The 20103-nt window shown below is 41.8% G+C and overlaps 1 protein-coding gene across 3 annotated transcripts in view; it reads left to right on the forward strand.

Moving 5' to 3' along the window:
* prox1a (prospero homeobox 1a) overlaps positions 1–20103 on the forward strand; it is a 45805-nt gene that overhangs the window by 12226 nt on the left and 13476 nt on the right. For all 3 annotated transcript variants that reach the window (XM_072379151.1, XM_072379089.1, XM_072379142.1), the window contains exons 5-6: positions 1784–1891; positions 14525–14719. In XM_072379151.1, the coding sequence (XP_072235252.1) occupies positions 1784–1891; positions 14525–14719 (303 nt within the window). The remainder of the gene's footprint in view (positions 1–1783; positions 1892–14524; positions 14720–20103) is intronic.

Consider the following 20103-nt stretch of genomic DNA (forward strand, 5'->3'; position numbering starts at 1 on the left):
TTTGACAGAGATGCAGTCGGAAAAAAACACAAGCCAATAGGAAGGAAGAAGGAGGAAAAGGAGTGGACGAAAAACAAAACGTTACCAGTTGCACTCATTCGCTGACTCACTTTAGGTGCTATTACACATGAAACACATGATTAGCTTTTTATTCATAATTATATGGCCTCGGGTGTGTTTACTCTGAGTCATGTTGTTTGTGTTCACAGAGAAAAAAGACAGGCCGTAAAAACCTAGAGCACAATATAATATCTGACCTAAACGCGCACACACACACACACACACACATGCAGTGACAGGTTGGTATGAATGTTAACTAAGCGATGGTGTTGTTGTCCAGCGACCTGACGTATTTGCTGCTAAATGAATGATGGATGACAATAGGATTCGCTTTTGGCTTAACGGTAGTTTTTTGTTTTTTTTTACATGGGGATTTATACCCATTGTTGGATTTTGTCATGGTTGAATATATAGCTATGTGTATATATAATCTTATTCCTTTAGAGCAACGGTGAAAGAATAACCGAGGCAATTTCACGACGAGGGCAAACGAAAAGGTGCATTGCCCTTTTTATGACTTGAGCGGAACGAGATAACTCATTTAAACGTCAAAAAACATAAACAAGAAAGGAGAAAAAAAACCGAAAAACACGAACAAGCATTTTTAAATATCTCCTCCACTCTGTCCTCAAGCGTCTCCTTTTCTCCTTTTCCTTACACCCGATTGCTGATGCTAGTCTTTCCCTCTTTCCAGCCATACATGGCCCCTGGGGTTTTCTTTATGTGTGTGTGCGTGTGTGTGTTTTCACTGTGTGCTAATTGACCTTGCAGGGGGCTTCATTGATTGCCTCATCTTCTCTGATAGATTATAGGGCTGTTAATGTGGTGGGGAAATGGCAACGTGGTGGGGCACAGCTGTTGACACACACACACACACACACGCAAGCACACACACGCTGCTTAGCACCCCTGCATTCGAGGCCTCCACAATTATTATTTTCATAGTGGAGATAGCGGGACAGGCACTGCAGAGCAGGAGGGATTGAGGGATTTGATCAAAAGCCAGCAGGTGCTTGTGTTTGCTTTGAGTGGAAAGCGCCACACAAACTAGAGGACCGGGTGTGACGAATTCTGTCTCTACATTTTCTGCCGTCTCAATAAATGCATCACTCCTAAATGGCACGCTGCCAGGACCCCTTCCGTCTCTGAGATGAATCACTCCGGTCGTTTTTTTAAATGCTTCTCTAGTTGTGAATGAGAGTTTTTTTTTTTTTTTTCCGCTGGGCGTATCCTCAATTTGCCAGACTTTAGATCTCACAAAATAATTTCTACAGTGGCGTGCGTCACTTGCATTAGCGCCGCGTTCTCTTCGAAGATGGCACGAACTTAATCGTCTAGTTTGGTGGGAACTGGTGGGAATGCTTGTCAGGGGTAACGGTCTCTAAACAGAAGAGAAACCTTCCGGCAAAGCGACAAAGAAGTGAATTTAGGTTGTAAGCCTGTCTGTTAGAGGTACGGACACCACCTTCACTAATGCAATGTGGTCTAAATGTAGCACTCGAATGCCAAACATCAGCTGCAGGCGCAGGCTGCAGGCCGTTGAAGCGTGTTAATCAACATGATTGATATGAAGGGTTTATCTGCAAAATAATATTTAGACCGATGTTGCAAATGAGGCTAATAATGTCGGGGAGACTTTGGCGAGAAACTCCTCTTCCTGTGTTCTTTAAAACATTATAGAAGGACAGCTTGTTGTTGGCTCCTTAACGTGTCATTCACTCAGATTCAGGAGGGCTTGTCGCCAAACCACCTGAAGAAGGCCAAGCTGATGTTCTTCTACACTCGCTACCCTTCCTCCAACATGCTCAAAATGTACTTCTCTGACGTCAAGGTAAGACCCACTCCTTCATTTGTGTTCTCCTTCCTCTTTGAACACGTCATCGCTGTTCTCTCGCACTTCTGTTTTTCCTGATGTCCTCCTTGTCTCATTTAATGCGGTCGTGTGCAGGAATTAGCTAAAAACGATATAGGTAAAAAAGGCCAGGGTTGCATTAAAAATAAAATTTTCTCTTATCAACACGATATTTCGTGGTCACTCTGAGGACATACGAGAACATAAAGTGATGGCATGTTTACCATCAGTTCTCAGAAAGCCCATCGGTGTTTTTTCATTGGCAGATGGGTCGGATGGACAAACAGGTAGGCACTTTAAAGCACTTTTGCGAGGTCACTGAAGCATTTTTATTGGTCATTATCATTACCAACATGTGTCGCGCTCACCTGAAACTTTTACGCATTTCACTGTCGGATATTATTCAGTTATGTTGCTTCATTGCTCTGTAGAGGTGAGTGTGTGGGTGAGTGTGTGTGATGACACCCTGCAGCGCAGATGGATGCTCCAGTCTGTCACGTCTTTGTAGCACAATTAGAGTTTCTGGCCTTAATCGGCCTGGGGTTGGAAAGGGGTGTGCGGGAGGTGGGTAACGCCCACTTTCCCTCTCACTCATTTACTGTAGGACCCCTCCCCCAACACACACACACACACCATGACCTAAACCTTTGTGTTCCTTTCACTCACATCGCTTGCATATACACTGACGCTTGCCACTCTCGCCAACATGAGCCGAGATGCTGAACTTTTCTCGAAACACCGACACGAGACAGTTAATCACAATGAAATCCCTTCACTTGACACCAAGCGCAAGTAGAAAGAAAGAATTAAAAAAAAACAAAAAAAAAAAAAACATTGAATGAATGTCAAGAAAAGCGAGAAAAAGTTTCAAACAAAAAAAAAAAAGGCTGACAACATGTGTGCGTGTGATTGCGTGTTTGGATAAAATGACAGAGGGAATGCAGGGAGGAGGGGGCAAACAAATGAAAGGGATGACAACAGAACAACAGCTTTAAAACAAAGACTCTGATTGTTTTGTGTTTACAAGCTGCTACGGTTTTGCAAAGGAGCATACGGCTCCTCGACAGATTCAGGACGCTGTATTCAAATGAGCTGCCACAAAACACACACACACACACACACTCACACAGACACCAGCTGCCCTTTGGCTCATATCTGTGGTGACCATTTCCTCATGGCAGTGCCACATCCTCATCGGCTGCCATGGCAACAAGGGTCGCCGGGACACCAGGTTGCTAGGCAAACACAAGGTTGCAAAGCCTACCTGCTGCCAGAGAGCGAGTCTAATTTGTCATTAACCAGGAGTCCATTAAGTGATAAAAAAAAAAAGGAAAAAAAAGAACCCTTTACTGTGAGAATAAAACGGCAAACTGAAGAATTCTGTCGGCCAATCAAAAGTTTTACCAGCATGTTTTTAATTCTTAGAAAACGAAAATTCTCAAATTTTCTCGGTAAACCTATAAGTTTAAAAGTGTGGAATGATTTTTTCACTCTGTTAAACCGGCCACAATTTTCATGCAACTTACAAAAGACATTTGTCTTTTGAGACATTTTTAGAATTTGTCTTTTTGTCCTTGGAATCAGGTCTGAGCATCAGATACCCGTTCGCACAGCTAGCCAACGATTGTCCCTGCGCACTATGTTACTACAACAGGAAATTCCTTCGAGTGGTGCTTGGACGGAGCAATCGTGCTTTGATTACAGTTCAGCAAGGAACTCTACAACCCACTCGTGATTCAGTTTTCTCATTAATACGTACAGAACATGCATGTGAGCAATGTGCACACAATTACCTGTTCTGTATGTCCTCATTTGGATGTTGTCTGAACTTTAAAGCTGGCGGGGCAAACTCCTCCAGATAAGGTGGGGAAACGCTTCAGGGCTGCATTGCATGTCTGCAACAGACCAACTGCAAAAAAGCTGATATTTTAACACATTTTAAACTTGAACTTCTCTCTTTGAGGAACTGCAAATCATTATATTATTGGTCAATTTAAGAAAGTCCCGATTGCTACACCAATAGCAATGCAAATTAAACTATTTGCCAGCAAATGTGCATCCCCAAACTCACTTATTCTAAAATAATGCGAACCTTTAAAGTGGACTAAAGGAGATATGAAAATGAGTAATACTGTAATGTGCTGATGTCATCAGTCATTAGTTCTAATTTGTTTAATATTTGTGTTACCAAATCAGGCCGAGCTTTGACGTCTACTTTTACGAATAACTAATGAGTTAATGTGTGAGCTCAGTGTATGCAGTTTATCTTCGCGAGACTGATATTAGCTTTCAAAATGAGTCTCTAATATGTGGGTTTATCCCCAAACTGATATTCAATTAATCTCTCCAATCTCAACAAACAAGGATTTAGATTAGGAGATGTTTGCAGCGCTTTGGCCGGCCACTTTGCCTAGCAGACGGACAGCGTTGCAGCCTCGATAACCGCAAACAGTGGGATTTACTGGATTGAAAACGTCTTTCCATTGGAATTTATTTCCTAAGCTTTAATGGCTGTCACACTGGAAGAACAAAAACTATTTTGAATGTTTTCTTGGCAAGCCTCGAACATAAAACTTCAATTTCGGGCCTCCGTTAAGCTGCGACGTTGTTTGTAGTAACTTAATACACCTCTTTAGAGAGGAGCCTAAAACAACAATTTTTTAAAAAAAACTGAAGAACAGAGCTTTTTTTTTTTCTCTCTTTTCTCACTGGATACATAACGCAAAACATGTCCGAAACACAGCGGTTCACAGTTTAAAATGTCAATTCTATTTAAAAAAAAACTGGGGAAGAATCATCAGATGTGAATAAGTACATGTTAACAGAAATATGACAGAATGTGGATTGATTTAAAACAAACTTCAGAATGTGTGTGTGTGTTAATGGTCAGAAAAGAACATGTCAGCCACTGGTGTGGTGTGGCTCACTGATTTTTTTTTTTTTGTCAGACAACAATAGCAAACAGAGGGGTAACAATATATGAGGATTTGGCTACACAGATGATAGCGGGAGCCGCTCTTTAAGAACAATCTCCAGCCTTATCCTTTGAGAAATTAGAGCCTCTTGTTAATTCATGTTTTATGCAAATAATGGTTTACAGTGCATTTCAGTTTTAATTGAGTCATAATCCCACATAATCCAGCATATTTATGAGTGGGAGGAACTCTGCTGATATTACTTTGCTTTATAAAAAACAAAATAAGTCATGGATAATCCTATTTGTGATGAGTGAAGCTGTTCTTTTCCAGGCTTTGCCAACATATATATATATATATATATATATATATATATATATATATATGTGTGTGTATGTGTGTGTGTTTTAAGACTGGAGATAGAGAACACCCTGTTGCTGTCTGTCTTTATGTGTGTCCTTTTTCATTGTCCCACTGCATTCATTACCCTCATCATTACCATATTTCCAAATCCGGGTCAATGTCTTTTTTCTCTTTTTCTGTCTCTCACCCTCTCTTTTAGTTCTGCACCCCCGTCCCACCCCACCCCTCCTTTCCAGGGAACAATAAGTAGCATGTGTTGGAAGGATCAGGGAGATTCACTGTAAGGGAATTAGAGCTTGAATGGCTTCCCCTAATTGGACTTGAATAGACTTTGTCTATGGGAAACTGGTTCTTAAAGATGAGCCTCTTACATACAATGGCCTGATCGCTCTGTGTGGGAAGTGGGTTGAGTTGACGACCGTTTTAGGCACAGATGAGCAAGCACACACATACACATGTACACAAGGAATCTTAATTGTGTGGTGAAACCTCTTGCCTTCTGACCAGACAATCATACGTGTCACACATGCACGAGACGCTGAGGTTGCTGATGTCTCGCCTTGAGAGAGTCAGTGAGAGTAATTAAGACCTCGTTAAGACTGGAGGAGGATTAATTAGACGCTTGCTGGCTCAGGGAGCTCCTTCATACCCACACACACTCTCACACAAGTTTCCTGCCAGCTGAGGGATTTTTCTCTCATTCACCAGCGCAGATGCTCACACTGAGCTTGAAGTTGCGAGACATTTTATCACTCAGGGACTCTTGCCTTGAGAGGCTGAAATAATATTCTCAGCGCAACTTTCTCAGCAAGAATCAATTAGTGTCCAACCCACTGCTCGCCCCGTCTTGTCAATTTGTTATGCAGCGCGTTACTCGGCCAGTTTGGGAACATAAGGATATGAGCATGTTACAGTTTGTCGATGGTGATTTAACTGAACATTAAGAATTAGTAAGTGTAAGTGTTCCCGAGAAAGTTTTGCGAGATCGCGATTTATTTGATTTTATTTGGAAATGGGAATCTTTTGAGGCTGATTTCAAAGCCCTGTCTACTGCTGAGCACAGTTTTTATCTCGCTGTATTTTAGGTCCATTGATGTCATATGATCTCCCGAAACTTTGCGAGAAAGATCTTGAGAAAGCTTTGCAAGATCGCGCAAAAGTTTCTCGGGATCTCGCAAAAGTTTTGCAAGATCTTGCTTTTTTACATTTTTTATCCATCATTTTTCCCCCTGTGTCCCCTCAGGGGCTCTGTACTATACAGGTGATCGTAAAGTCAACATAAAAAAAGTAACCTGGCTTAATTACCTTCGTAACTTTCGCTACCATAAGTTAGCTACCATAACCGTGTCAAGGGAAACATATAGCTCTAAAACATTAGATATAGCAAAGGTTTCTTCTCATAATAATCAAACAGCATCAAATGATATCAGTCTAGTAAAGAAGGAATGGCCAAAAACAATAATTTGCTAAAGTTACAACACCAGCTATTCCTCCAGGATCTATAGAACACCTTCAATTCAGTTCAATTCAATTTTATTTATATAGCGCCAGATTACAACAATTGTCATCTCAAGGCACTTAAATAATATAGTCCAATTCAAGCCAATTGGAATTCAATTCATTGTAATCATAATCCAATTAATTCATTTGGAGCCAATTCAAAAAATAATGTCCTAGCTAAGGAAACCAACAGATTGCACCGAAACTTGTCTTCAGTCCAATCTCCCGTCCTGAGCGTGCCTGTGGCGACTGTGGAAAGGAACGACTCCCTTTTAACAGGAAGAAACCTCTGGCAGAACCAGACTCAGGAAGGGTGGCCATCCGCCTCGACCAGCTGGGGTTTGAGAAGACAGAAAAGAGGCAAAAGAGGGGGGAAAAACACCATAACACCATTCAAAGGATACCTGTTGGAACAGGGAAACACGAGTTAATAACCACAATAATGTCACATGTACATAAAATCAATTGAGAAATTAAACGGGGAAAAAGAGAGCAAAGTGAGGAAAGGTGTGACAGATGAGGTCCCCCAGCAGATTGCACCGAAACTTGTCTGACAAGTGACAAGTGACAAAATGTAAAACTTCAGTGTTACATTTCCTAGATTTCTGTCAATTTTGCACTTTCACATTGTCCTCTCCAAAATTTGCTGAGCTATGAGGATTCTAGATGAAGTGAGCAGATTCTTAAAGGATGCAAGTGTTTGCCCTTCCATTGTGGCCTGGGGGGGGGGTCTGCCAACACCCACCATCAAGAGAAGGAGAGGGGGAGTCAGGCCACCCTGACACCTTCTGACACTCTCTCTTTCCCCGTTTTCATTGTAAACATTAAATGGCATTCCTTAAACTCAGCATTTTGCCTCCTCACCGCTTCCATTGTCTTTCTGCCTTTTGTCTCGTTTTTTATGCTGATTGTGATGAGCTGGGTGAGACTTTTTATGCATGAGCCAGCAGGTGACGGGTGGTTGCATGCGCGTTTATATTCCATCCTAACTGTCTACCTTTTCTTATGTTTGAAAGACACAGATTAAGTTGAAAAACACATCTTACTATCTCATACAGTACTGGACAAATATCTTGAGCCACCTCTCGTTTCTTTTTTATAAACAGGAAATAGGTAGCAATTTACTGAAATACTGGAATAAAATAAAATGAAGGAAAAACAAACAAAACAGTTACAATTCAAGCTCGAAAGACAGTAATTCGTATGGCCCCCTTTATTCTTCAACAAAGCTTAAACCCTCACACACACTATCTTGTAATTTCTTTAAGTGTTATTCAGGGAAAGTTCTCCAGGCTTCCTGAAGGACATTCCAATACATTTCTCTGGATGTTGGCTGCCTTTTGTTCCGTTCTCTGTCAAGATGATCCCACACTGCTTCAATTATGTTGAGGTCCTGGCTCTGGGGAGGATTCATCCCTCCATAAGACCTGTTGCCACTGATTTTCAGTCCAGTTCTTGTGTCATTTGGCATACCTCAGCTTTTTTCTTCCTGTTTCCCTTCCTTAAGAATGCCTTCTTGGCAGCCACCCTTCCATGGAGATTTCTGATGAGGCTTTGGCAAACAGTAGATGGATCAACCGAAGGGCCAGATGCATCTCCTTGGTCCTGTGTCAGGTCTTTGCTGGATATCTTCCTAGTTCTTAAAGACACTTTTCATTTGTTGTAGATAGTTTTTCTTAGGCCTTCCACTTCTTCTTTTGGCCTCCATGTTTCCAGTTTCTTCATATTTTCACACTGCATTTCAGATACGTTTTTGGCTAGTGGCTAGTTGGGAATCATCTTATAGGTGCAAAAACACAAATTTATGTCTGTTTTGTCATGGATGCAACTCAAGAACTGAGAATAAAGGATCTGTCTTTGTGACAAACTTTGTGACAAACTTTGTGACTAAGTACCCATAGATTCAATGTATTTTATTTTGCTAAGTTAGACCACACCCTTGAATGAAGTGCCTTTTTATGCTTGAATGATTCGTAGGTCAGTGTTAAGTGGCTTAAAAAAAAAAAGCTCATCTGAAAACGATCAAGTACAAGGACTGAGCAGAGAATGAGTGACAAAAAAAACAGTCAGCGTCCAAAAAAAATCTTTGAAAGACCTTCAGAAAGTCTGGAGAACTATTGCTGAAGAACACTTTAAAAGATAACAAGAAAGTCTGATTACTTTGAAGCAAAATGTAAAGAAATGGGGGCTGGCTAAAGAATTCTGCACAGTCCTATTACATATGTGAAAAAAAGAAATATATATATATATATATATATATATATATATATATATGTAAAAACTATACACCTAATAAATAATGGTGTTTTGCATCGTACTGAGGAAACTTTTTTTCAGTTTAGAGTTGGGTTTTCTTTCTTTGTGGTGTTATCTGAGAAAAAAAAAAAAGAGAGAGAGAGAGAAATCCAGTTAAGCTATATTGTAGAATCAGTAACCACCATAGGAGAATAGTGCAGTAAAATCTCACTAAGGCCTAATCGTACACTGATCAAAACACTCAGTAATACACAAATATTAGTCTTTTTAGTGAGAAAGAAAAGTATTTTAACCAGCAGTCCTTCTTCCAATTACTTTGCAATAAATATTGGCTGCACCTCCCTTCAGCATTATTGGAAACCTCATTAGAGAAACAGATGTGAAGGACTGTAACATCCAACATTGAGGCTCTGAAACTGACAGCAACAGCTTGTGGAGATCGATCAGTTTTGCCTGATTACTACTCACAGTGAGAAAGTCTTGTTTTAGCAGGTGTGCACGCATTTAACAGTTGAAACATGCTACTGTGGTGTAAAAACTAATATTAATGCAAATTTGTCAAAAAAAAAAAAAAAAGAATTGCATTGATAAACGCCCGAAAATTCCCATAAAACACATCCAGCATTCTTTTTTTAGATGCCTATGCTGCACTCGATTGTGGAGCGAGTACGTGCATGCATCTGATTAAATGAGACCTCCTGGTGAGTCTGAAGGTTGGTCAGTGGTGCAGTTAACCAGGGGGCCAGAGCACGTTCTCGAGCTCCTAAAATAATCTCATCATAATAAAAAGCCTCTGTTGTAGAAAATTTGAATCATTAGAAGATATGTACCAATGAGCCACGTGCCACAAGCTGCTCCTTGTTCGAGGCACATGCCCACGGAGCTGTTCTGTAAGACGAAGGAGTCGTGTGCTGCTCCTAGGAAACCGCAGTCATCAGGTGGTTCTGGGAGTTGCAAATGAGTTGGACATTTAGGGAGTGACATTGCTTGTGGTTGAGGTATGGGAATGGATCTGGCAAATAGGATCAAATCCCCTCTTGACTGCGACTTGTTCTTCAGCTGTATGTGGAAATTTTATGTGATATGCCCACCCTGTCTCCCAGCTCCTGTTGAAATGTTCCAGTGGCCAAAAAGCCCAAGGGAACTTGCACACGTGGTGGAACGGAGATTCATTGTGTGTGGCTCGATTACAAATGTCCACGAGAACAGATCTTGGTCACCTAAAGCGTCCAAATAGGTACTCATGAAACCCTGCGGACAAATATGCATGGTCATGAAAGATTTGTTCCCTCTGTGCACGATCTGCAATATCCTGCAGCGACAGTAAAAATACCATTTTGTGAGCAGGCCTGAGATGAAGAAAGGCCACTTTGGCATATAAAAAGGGTGGAACCACTTAATCGATGGCACGGTTTCTAATTAACTTGATGTAAATTAAAGTGTCCGTGTGCTTGCTTTTGAAATAACCAAAAGGTGTTAAAAAAGTATTAATGTAATTTCATTATTGTATTTTAAATGAAAATACATAACATAAGTTCTCTCAGTCAAAGGCAAATATAGTGGTGACGCTGAGGTCTTTTGTCTGAGAACCGCATACGTCTGTGGCCGAGAATTCCTAAGATGACAAATATGTCAGTTCTAGAAATGTAAAATAGCTACATGCGTCTTTACTGGTAACTGGACTGGTATGGCAGAGAGTAAAAGCAGCGAGACAAACTGTAAATAATTAAGCTGCATGCAGCTCAAGCTTGTGCCATGCTGACAGTTGTACTTTACTACAGTAGGTCCAAAGTAGCCTTGCCAAAAAAAAGGGGCTGAGGCGTTGATGAAGCCGGCACGATCAGTTGAAGCTGGGATACGAAAAAAAGCAGAAAAGTGTCACAACTTGAGCCCAAGCCGTCAGTAATTAGAGACTCCGATGCAGACCAGAAGGAATAAAAAGAAAAAATGTTTATTAAACAGAGTAATGCTTAGTGGTGGAGATTTCCAGGCATGGGAGGATTCTGTAGACGGGGGGAGATGATTAGAACGGTCTCAGGCTGTGTCGGTAATGAATCCGAACTGGAGGTTAGGCAGACAGTCAGGTGTGGATCTGTGGCTGGCTGGGATAGCCAGACTACGTCAGCGTCAGTTACAGGCTGGTACCAGGGAACCAAGGCGTAGGAGCAATTGGTCGAGGCAGGCAGAAGCTGAGAGGACACGAGTTAGTCAAAACCACTTTGACGGAACATAGAGTGAACCGATTTACCGCTAAGCTAGTGAGACGATCTGACTTTCTCACGACTGGTTGCTCCTGCAGCTCCTATAAGGCCGTCTTAACAAGGAATGATGAGGAGCAGGTGTGGTGGAAGGAGCAAAGCAGGCTCCGCCCAAGACTCTCAGGGACACCTGCTCAGCCCCACCTAAGACCCGGACCCAAAACACAACACAGCCATGCTTGCATGCAACTTTGTTGGTGAAGTGTCTATGAATCTCTTTGTGTAAGCTTCCTGCCTATAAATTTGGCACAATATTAAGATGTGAAATGATCCCATACGATCTTTGCATCCCTGTAAAACTGCTGTTTGTTTTCAGAGATGTGCAGCTTCCGTCTTTCTTGTGTGTGTCGAATGCTGAGTTATCATGTTCCTTTCATGCAGGCGCTTTTGTGGGTCAAAACATCCCCCCCAGCTCGCTCACACAAACACTTTCCCCTCCCGTCTCTCCTCTTTGTAAAACCAACCCCAGCAGACAACACATACCCCCGCCCCCCTCTCAGTTATGCTCCATTATGTCACCCCCTCTGACCGCTCCTGAAAAAATATCTCTTTCCCTCTCTCCGTCGTCCCTCCGCTCTTCTCTCCCTGCTGCCGTTCATCCCTCTCCGTTTTCCCTGTCTGTCTGTCCTCACCCATCTCTCTCCCTCATTCCCTGTTCCTGTGAGACAATGTCTTGTAACAATACGGGGCTTAATCTCTGTGTCAAAGCTGTTTTTCCTCCTCGCTGAACACGCGCACAAATGCACTTTTGCACAGCCGGCCAGGGTTTTTGTTCACCTAAATGTTTTCTTTCTTCCAAGTGTGAACTGAAAAAAAACCCCAAAAGGCCACATCGATGTCACACAGTGCACTGGCAATCAAGACGCTGAACCAACTATTGTTAAAACATACAAATGACTTTTCAGCACTCACTGTTAGTCAAGCTAAGTTCAATTTGAATAGTCAGAAATTATAAATGAGTTTCTTTCTTTTTTAAGTTGTGTACACTCACTAAAAAGTCAGAATATACCACTCTCTATCTCATTTGTATAGCTGTAAATAGTAAGGCGATAGCCAGTGGCAGATCTAGGATTTTTCTGAATAAGGGGCCATCAAGGGGCCACAATATTCATAGAGGGGCCAAGGCTGTGTCAAAGCAAAAGTCTGGTACCAGTCATTTTGTCATTTTGTAGTGGTGTCCGAATATTTAGTGATTATTGATATTCACTATATAGTGGACTGAATGTATCCCACAATTCACTGCGAAATGTCATGAACATCTGATGGTCACTAATCGGAGAAAAATATCCCATCATGCAACGTTTCGCCTTCACAGCCGGTTCGGAGGGAGTAAAAGTTTTTTTCGGTGAATTGCTCGTAGTTAGCCGTTGGATGACAGGCGTGAGACAAATTCATGAGTTGTGGAGTAGTACAACGGTCACAAAGCCAGTTTATTCCATTGTTTATTTTATTAGACATTTCAAAACAAGGCGATTTGAATGGCTTCCTACATTCATTGTTTAAAAAACGAACAGCATATAATTAAACCTTCCAGTAGGTTGCACTGTAACTTGCTGTTACTAAAGAGCCAAGAGAATAAAATATGAAAATATGCTTTAATAGTAAACAAAATACGAAAATAAAAATGACATGATAGTAATCAAAAGCCTCTAATTTAACAAAAATGCAGAAGTAAAGAGACAAGTATTGTGTGAGGCGATGCTAATGTTGTACGTTTTAATTGTGCGACAGCGATGATGTAATTACCGGCGCCAAGAATAGTGTCCAAAAGTGTCGAAAGATTTTTCTGTTGAGCTCTCTATATAGTCCACTACATTTATTTCCCTATGTAGGGAGTAGGAAATGAGTGAGTGATTTCGGACACAACCCGTTCACAAATCGTTCAAATCTTCTTCTTCTGCAAGCTTTATTCATGCTGGACATTCCCATTTGGCTCATCAGCGCCACCGGTGTTTCGGCATGGAATTGCATCCACCTATAATCTGATCATCGCTCTCGGCAAGAACAGATGAGTGACAGGACAGTATTTCTGTACCAATGAGGTGATTTCCAAAGAGCTACTCTAAAGAGCCAAAAAGTTTGGCATGTCTTGACTTGGTAGTGCAGTGTGCCAAAAATAAAAAAATTGGCAGCCCTAAAAACTTTCTGTAGCAGACAAACAATATCTTAAAGTGGTACCCTTGTATTATAGAAAAAAAAAATCCAGCAAATGCTGATACAAATCCTGAGTGACGCATCTGTCCCTTCAGTTGATCCACTGAAACCTCATCAGAAATGGTCTCCGTGGAAGGAGTTAAAAGCCTGTCTTTAGGAAGGGAAACAGGTAGTAAAGGCCAAATGACACAAGAACTGGACTGACAATCAGAAGCAATGAGTCCTCCCCAGAGCCCAGACCTCGAAATAACTGAGCGCAGCGCGGGATCATGTTTACGGAGAACTGAATAAAAGGCAGCCAACGTGCAAAGAAGAGCTTTGGAATGTTCTTCAAGAAGCCTGGAGAACTATTCCTGAAGGCTACTGGAAGAAAGTGGCTTTAAACCTCTTTTTGAATTTCTGTGATCCGGTAGTAGAACCACCGAACTTCTGATTGGCAGAGAACTGCTCTTCCTCATTAGCAACAGTCACCCTGAGATTGAATATAGCCAGAATCAAGAGAATCAATTCAATTTAACTTTACGATGAAAGGTACAAGGCCTATGAAAGATCACTATTGACCTCCTGATCTTCCTTGTCCTTTGTATGTATTTCTAATCAAACACTTATACAGAGTATTTGTCACAAATCAGAGATGATACTTTTTTTTCCATAAGGAAACAAGAAGATGATTTGCCTGTAAAATCCATGCTGCAAAGCAAATTCCTGTATAGATGTTATTCAATGATCTCGGTAAGCAGTAAGAGTCCCAGTTTCAAGGCAAATCAAATGACATGCTGTCATGCAAATAAGTACCAAAGTAAACATCAGACTGTGACATGACATATAATACAGCAGCAAACATTCCGCAGTCTTACACGGACATTAAAATGAGTTCCAAAGAGATGTTCTTTAATAACCCTGAATCAGTCACAACCCTTCAAATGAATCCAGTCCAGATGTTTTTCTATATAAGTACAGTGTCACAAAAAAGGTGATGTTATCAGCCTCAGAACACCATGATATCTCAGTTTCTCCCTGTTGGAAATTCTTTAGGCCTTCGTGCACAAATCTTACCAAGTTGACAGCCAGAGGTGTTAAATTCTGCCAAAATGAAAAGCAAATCATGCAACATCATGCTATTACTTACTGAAAAGCGTGTATTTATCTAACGTATTCTCCCACAGTTCAACAGATGCATCACCTCCCAGCTGATCAAGTGGTTCAGCAACTTCAGAGAGTTCTACTATATCCAGATGGAGAAGTTCGCTCGGCAGGCCATCAACGAGGGGGTGACCGCCGCTGAGGAGCTGACGGTGGGCCGAGATGCAGAGCTCTTCAGGGCCCTCAACATGCACTACAACAAGGCCAACGACTTTGAGGTACGTTCGGGCTAAGGTGGGGCTTTCAAATGGGCGCGTGGGACGTCAGCTTATCGGGTTATTAGAAATGTCGGAAAACGGTCGCTTTTGAATTGAATTGAATGAAAAAGTAAACCTAAGAGCGAGCGTATTATTGCGAATTTGACAAAAAATTTCGTTGATTTGCCGAAGCCACGATTCAAAACGGTAACTCAACCAGCTTTTGAAACTGAATTCAGCACGGTTGAAACACAGCAACACGGACGCCCTCTACAACGTCAGCTGTTCAGGGCGCAACAGTCACCTCACGATTCTGCTGAGGTGGGAATGTTGCAGCGCGTGTGTGTTTGTGTGTGTGTGTCTGTTCGATGAGGCAAAAGAGGACGCTGCTTGAGGCGCGGGTGTCCTTGTCAAAGCGATTTGCAGAAGTCACATTCTCTCCTTCACTTTTCCCTGCCCAATATTGGCCCAAGGGGACCCGAGGGCCCTTAAACTACGCGACGTAACATCAGCAGCATTTAAATGTCCATTAGCGTGCACCTTCTCGCTGACACACACACACTTGTCTTTTTTGCTCAGGGAGATGAATGCTGAAGCTTAAATGCATAAAGAGTAAGATCAGCGGACACAACACACCAACACAGTCGTACACACACACACACTCTGACGATCTGGTATCCCAGTTGGAGGAATGAATAGCAAACACTTTGCATATTTTGCATATTAGGAGTCAGGTAGCTTTTCACAGGTGTGTAAGCAAAAGCATGCACAAAAGAAACACACACACACACACACATGCAAATAATTTATGTGTTTATTTTAGCAGGTTGTCAGGAGGGTTATTCTTGGGGTCTCAAACAGTGGTCAGAAATAGAAGGGCCATGAGAGGCTTTTACATACTGTAGCCTTTGATCTATGAATGCTTTCACACTTGTAACTATACTTTAGTGCAGTGAGATAATCGACTTATAGACACTTTGAACTCAAAACGGAGAATTGGAACGTGTTGTACCTCTCTGGATTTGTCCAACCTAGGAACCAGGGGCAAAACAAAGTTCCCGGAAAGATATTTTATCCCAAACAATTGCCCTGGTGGGGAGGCAGTAGCTTTCAAAATATTACATGTGGTAACTTCTGACTGGGTATATACATTTCCACCTTTCTTTTCTTGGTTGTCTCACATTTAAACTCCAATGGAGCAGCTGTAATCTTCAAGTACGCTGAAGCACACCTTCTGGTTTGATGACTTTGTGTATTCTGTTGTGGCTCGCGCAGCACTTCAGTCAGGAGAGATGTTTCACACTTCCACTGGGCTTTCATAATCCTATAGCTTCTTGTGAGAAAAAAGAAAGCCCGAAGGCTTCAAATTCCATTTGCAGTTGGTCAAAAATGCACATTTCTATGATCCTTGAAAATCTGGGACTTTGTATCTTGCGATTTGTAAACAACAATGTGAAGTAAATGTCTAACGTAGGGGGGCCTGACTTTCCAAAAGTTGAGGGGAAACTTGTGAGAAATCGTTTGACTTCTTAACAAAACCCATAACGAATACAAATGAATGTCTTACTGAAAGGTAGAAAAGCCACAACAAATACTCGCAGCCAAAGGGCAAATTTGCCATGCCACAACATATAATTGTAATCAGTAGATCCTGATGAGGACACCTGAAGAAGGTTGTGTGTTCGATAAATTGAAGGTACGTATACCTTTCTCTCCCCTACTTTGTCCCCCTTCTCCTCTCTCCTTCCTTTCATCGGTCTGCCCTGAGGGAACGTTAATGGCTCGGGACTCTCTCCACCTCTCCTTCTCCTTCTCCTTCCTCTCTCCATCTCTCTCCTCCTCCGTCAAACTCAGAGGCGTGAAACTGGAACCGTGGCCGATTCAGCAAGTCTCCTGACGTCTACACACACACGCACACATACACACACCGAAGTCTTTTCCTTTTGCCAAATTTAGCATCATCATTGTTCCACCTTGGTTTGTCCCCCGTCACACCTCTCCCCCTCCTCTCCTTCCTCCCCTTTTTGCTCTTTCCTTGTTTCCTATCCTTCTATCCCCTATTGCTGCTGAACATACCCTCTGTTGACACATAGCATACCTACTCTTCGTCACCTCCTTTCCTTCATTTGTCTTTGCTCTCACTTTTCTTTCTTGTAAACTTCTTCTTCACGACCCTCGGCTCTCCTGCAGTTTAAAGAATAACAACCAATGGGTTGAATGGGTTTAGGTTTAGGCACCCTGCATGTTCACTGCTCAGTAACTAGGGATGCACCGATAACACTTTTCTTTTTTAAACCGAGTACAAGTACAAGTAGTTACCTTTCAGTACTTGCCAATACCGGGTACCGATATGAGTACTAATCACTGATGAGTAGGTGCCGGTGCCGATACCGCCGATGCACCGATACTGGTATCGGTATCAGTGCATCCCTATTATTAGCCATTTACAAATATGAGTTCAAGATTGAAGGATTTTTGTCCATACGTGAGCCATTTTGTCTGCATCACTCTCTTGAGCCCCATCCCTCAGATTTCTTATGATATTTAGGGAAGAGACCTTTGAACTGCAAAGCCTTCAGCATGTGTCCCTTTAGATAGTCCGGGTAGAACTTTGACATTTATTTTGGATCATCTTGCCATTGTAGAGGCCGTCCCTGTTTGGAGAATGTTTCGTTTTCACCTTGTACACCCAAATGCCCTCTATTTAAAATTACGATTAGGTCAGATTGTCCGATCATTGGCCTCTTGAGGTTATGTTTGCCCGCTTTTATCGGATCTAAAGCAGACGGTTATAAAGTGGTCAAGATCTCTTGATGAGTTGAGAGGAGAAAGAGCTTGTGTCATTAGTAAAAATACATGGCCAGCATTTTAATCGGTAATTGCTGTAGAAAAGTGAATGTAATTCGTTGGGATTTTATGTGTGCGTGTTGTCTTCCAAAAGTTGGCATAAACAGTCTCCTGTAATTATAGCAGCTTCATTAATTACCTCCTCCTCCCGCCTCCCCAGCCACATTCTTTCAACTCTTCTTCCTTGTTTACCTCTGTCTCTCCATCCCTCCTTCTTTACTGTCTCTTCTCTCCTCCTCTCTGTCATCTCCGAAACAGTTTTGTGCTAATTGCAACTCGGCCCAGTCAATAATGAGGGAGGCAAAGAAGGGGAGGAGGCTGGAGAAAGGGGGAAAGAAAACAGGGAACGGTCTTATCTTGAAAAAGAAAAGAAAATGAGAGAGAGGTTTTCTTTGCCAGGACACTCAATAAAAGGTGTCAGCCTCTAGCTTCTGCCAAGAAGAGAAATGTTTGTCTCGATTTTTAAAAAAAAATTTTATACGGTGAACAGAATGACATGTTGGCTAAGTTGGCCAGCAGCTTTGGGAAAGACATTGATTTATTTTTTTTTTCACATTCACTCACCAAAAACACACATAAATGTATATTTGGGGGGGGGAGCAAACAAAACAATAGAGGCTTGGAGAGTGAAAAGAGACAAAGCTGTCATATTTTGTTGTGTGTGTGTGTGTGTGTGTGTGTTGGGAGACAGGGGACAATGACACATTTTTATGAAGCCTTCTAGAGGACGTTCTCATCTTTCCAGTTCAAGGATCCTCACTGGCTCTGTCAGCACCAAATGCCGGCGCAGCTGCGCCTTACACACTCACACGCAAACATATGTTGACACACACATACACACAGATACTCATTTGTGTTCTTCTGAAAGCGCAGATATATACCTTCTCTTGAAGGTGGGTGTGGTTGCTTCCAAAAATCTGCTCTTTGACTTTGAACGACACACACACGTACACCTGGAGGCCACGGAGTGGTCACACACTCACATTTCAGGCCTATCTGGTTTCATAAGCTGCGCACTTCATGAAAGGCTGAAGTTCTCGTGTCTTTCTCTGCTGTTTTAGATTCTTTGTCATCCTGTCGCTCTCCTTATTCATCTATTCACTCATCTTTTTCCACATCCTCTTTATGCAAGCCCACTGAAAAGGGGACTGAACCTGACACCCGGGAATTGAGTCTGAAAGTGGGGGGTTTCTTTCCGATTCCCTCTTTTTATAGAAGCATCTGTGCTTTTTTTTTTTTAATCTGCCTTTTTGTTAATAATTGGCTGTATTGGGCAAAATATTTAAGATTGGCCCTGTTTCGGTCCAAGTCCCTGAGGTTTGTCTTTCCGTTTCTTCATCGCTCCTCACCTTCTCTGGTTGTAACCTACCCGGAAGGCGCGCACACACACATCCGAACATGTGCATACACACGGCACAGTGGATCAGCCTTTTGAGAGGGGGGTGAACTTCAAGGACTGCACCTGTCCTGCTTTCTCTTTTGTCTACATCCTCTTTTTCAAGCTCCAATTTTCTGCTTCCTTCTGAATTCTGAGTTTGGGCGATTACTAAAACTTATTACAGTACTGTGCAAATGTCTTGCACACATTGCAGGTGCTGAGATATATCGCGTTTTTTTCTCAAAAGGCTCTATGAGGATAACCTTGTTAGTGCAAAAATATTATTTCATCTAAGTCCAAATGTGCTATGTTTTGCACTTATTTGTAAAGACAACTAACGGATTGGGTCTTTGTGACAGGCAGCTAGTAACAAGATGCCTAAAGATAGCCTTCAAAATGGATTCTTTGTTTTGTTGCCTAATATGTGTAGATACAACTCCGCTTTATACCTCGAGTTTAATGCCTTTTCAATGCTTGAATCATCCATAAGTAAGTGTTAAAGTGTCTGACGAGCCTCTGAAAAGGATCAGGTACAAGGACTGGACTGGAAATAAGACCCATTTCCAAGGAAAAACTTTTAAAGACCTTCAGAGAGATACGGAGAGCTTTTTTTTACACTTTAAAGCACAAAGTTTTAATACACCAAGCCTTGCCAAGTATTAAGTATTTCCTGATAAAAAGAAATATTAAGAGAAACCTTTAAAACTATTTTAACAGCGATATGTGGAAAGATCTGTCCTCGAAATGAAAGTACTTATAATTTGAGTATCTTAAAGGACCGATATTACGTCTTCCGCAATTGAATGCAAACCTTCACCTGTTGAATCGTGACCGGAGCAGTTTGTTGGAAGCTGTACAGAATGTTTCTGTGTTGCAGATTTTCTTTCCTGACTCCATACGCATTGGTGAGGAGTGGGTGGAAGGGCAGTACAAAGCTTAAGACTTTGACACCTGACACTGGCGTCCTGCAATATATTGCGAGCTGTCCTCTGCTGACACACGTGGATAAATATCAAGAAGAGTGTCATTTCTTCACGTTTAAATGAGAATCACTCTTTCTCCATTCCTAATCCTGGACTCAAAAGCCAACCCCTTTTGTGCAGATGCAGTCAGTAGTTTCCTTATAAAGTCAAACGACAACGTTTCTGGCACAGTTACACACGCGAAGACTTATAATCTT

The sequence above is a fragment of the Leuresthes tenuis genome, unplaced genomic scaffold, assembly GCF_036924035.1.
Source record: "Leuresthes tenuis unplaced genomic scaffold, fLeuTen1.0.hap1 SCAF_1, whole genome shotgun sequence".
Lineage (NCBI taxonomy): Eukaryota > Metazoa > Chordata > Actinopteri > Atheriniformes > Atherinopsidae > Leuresthes > Leuresthes tenuis.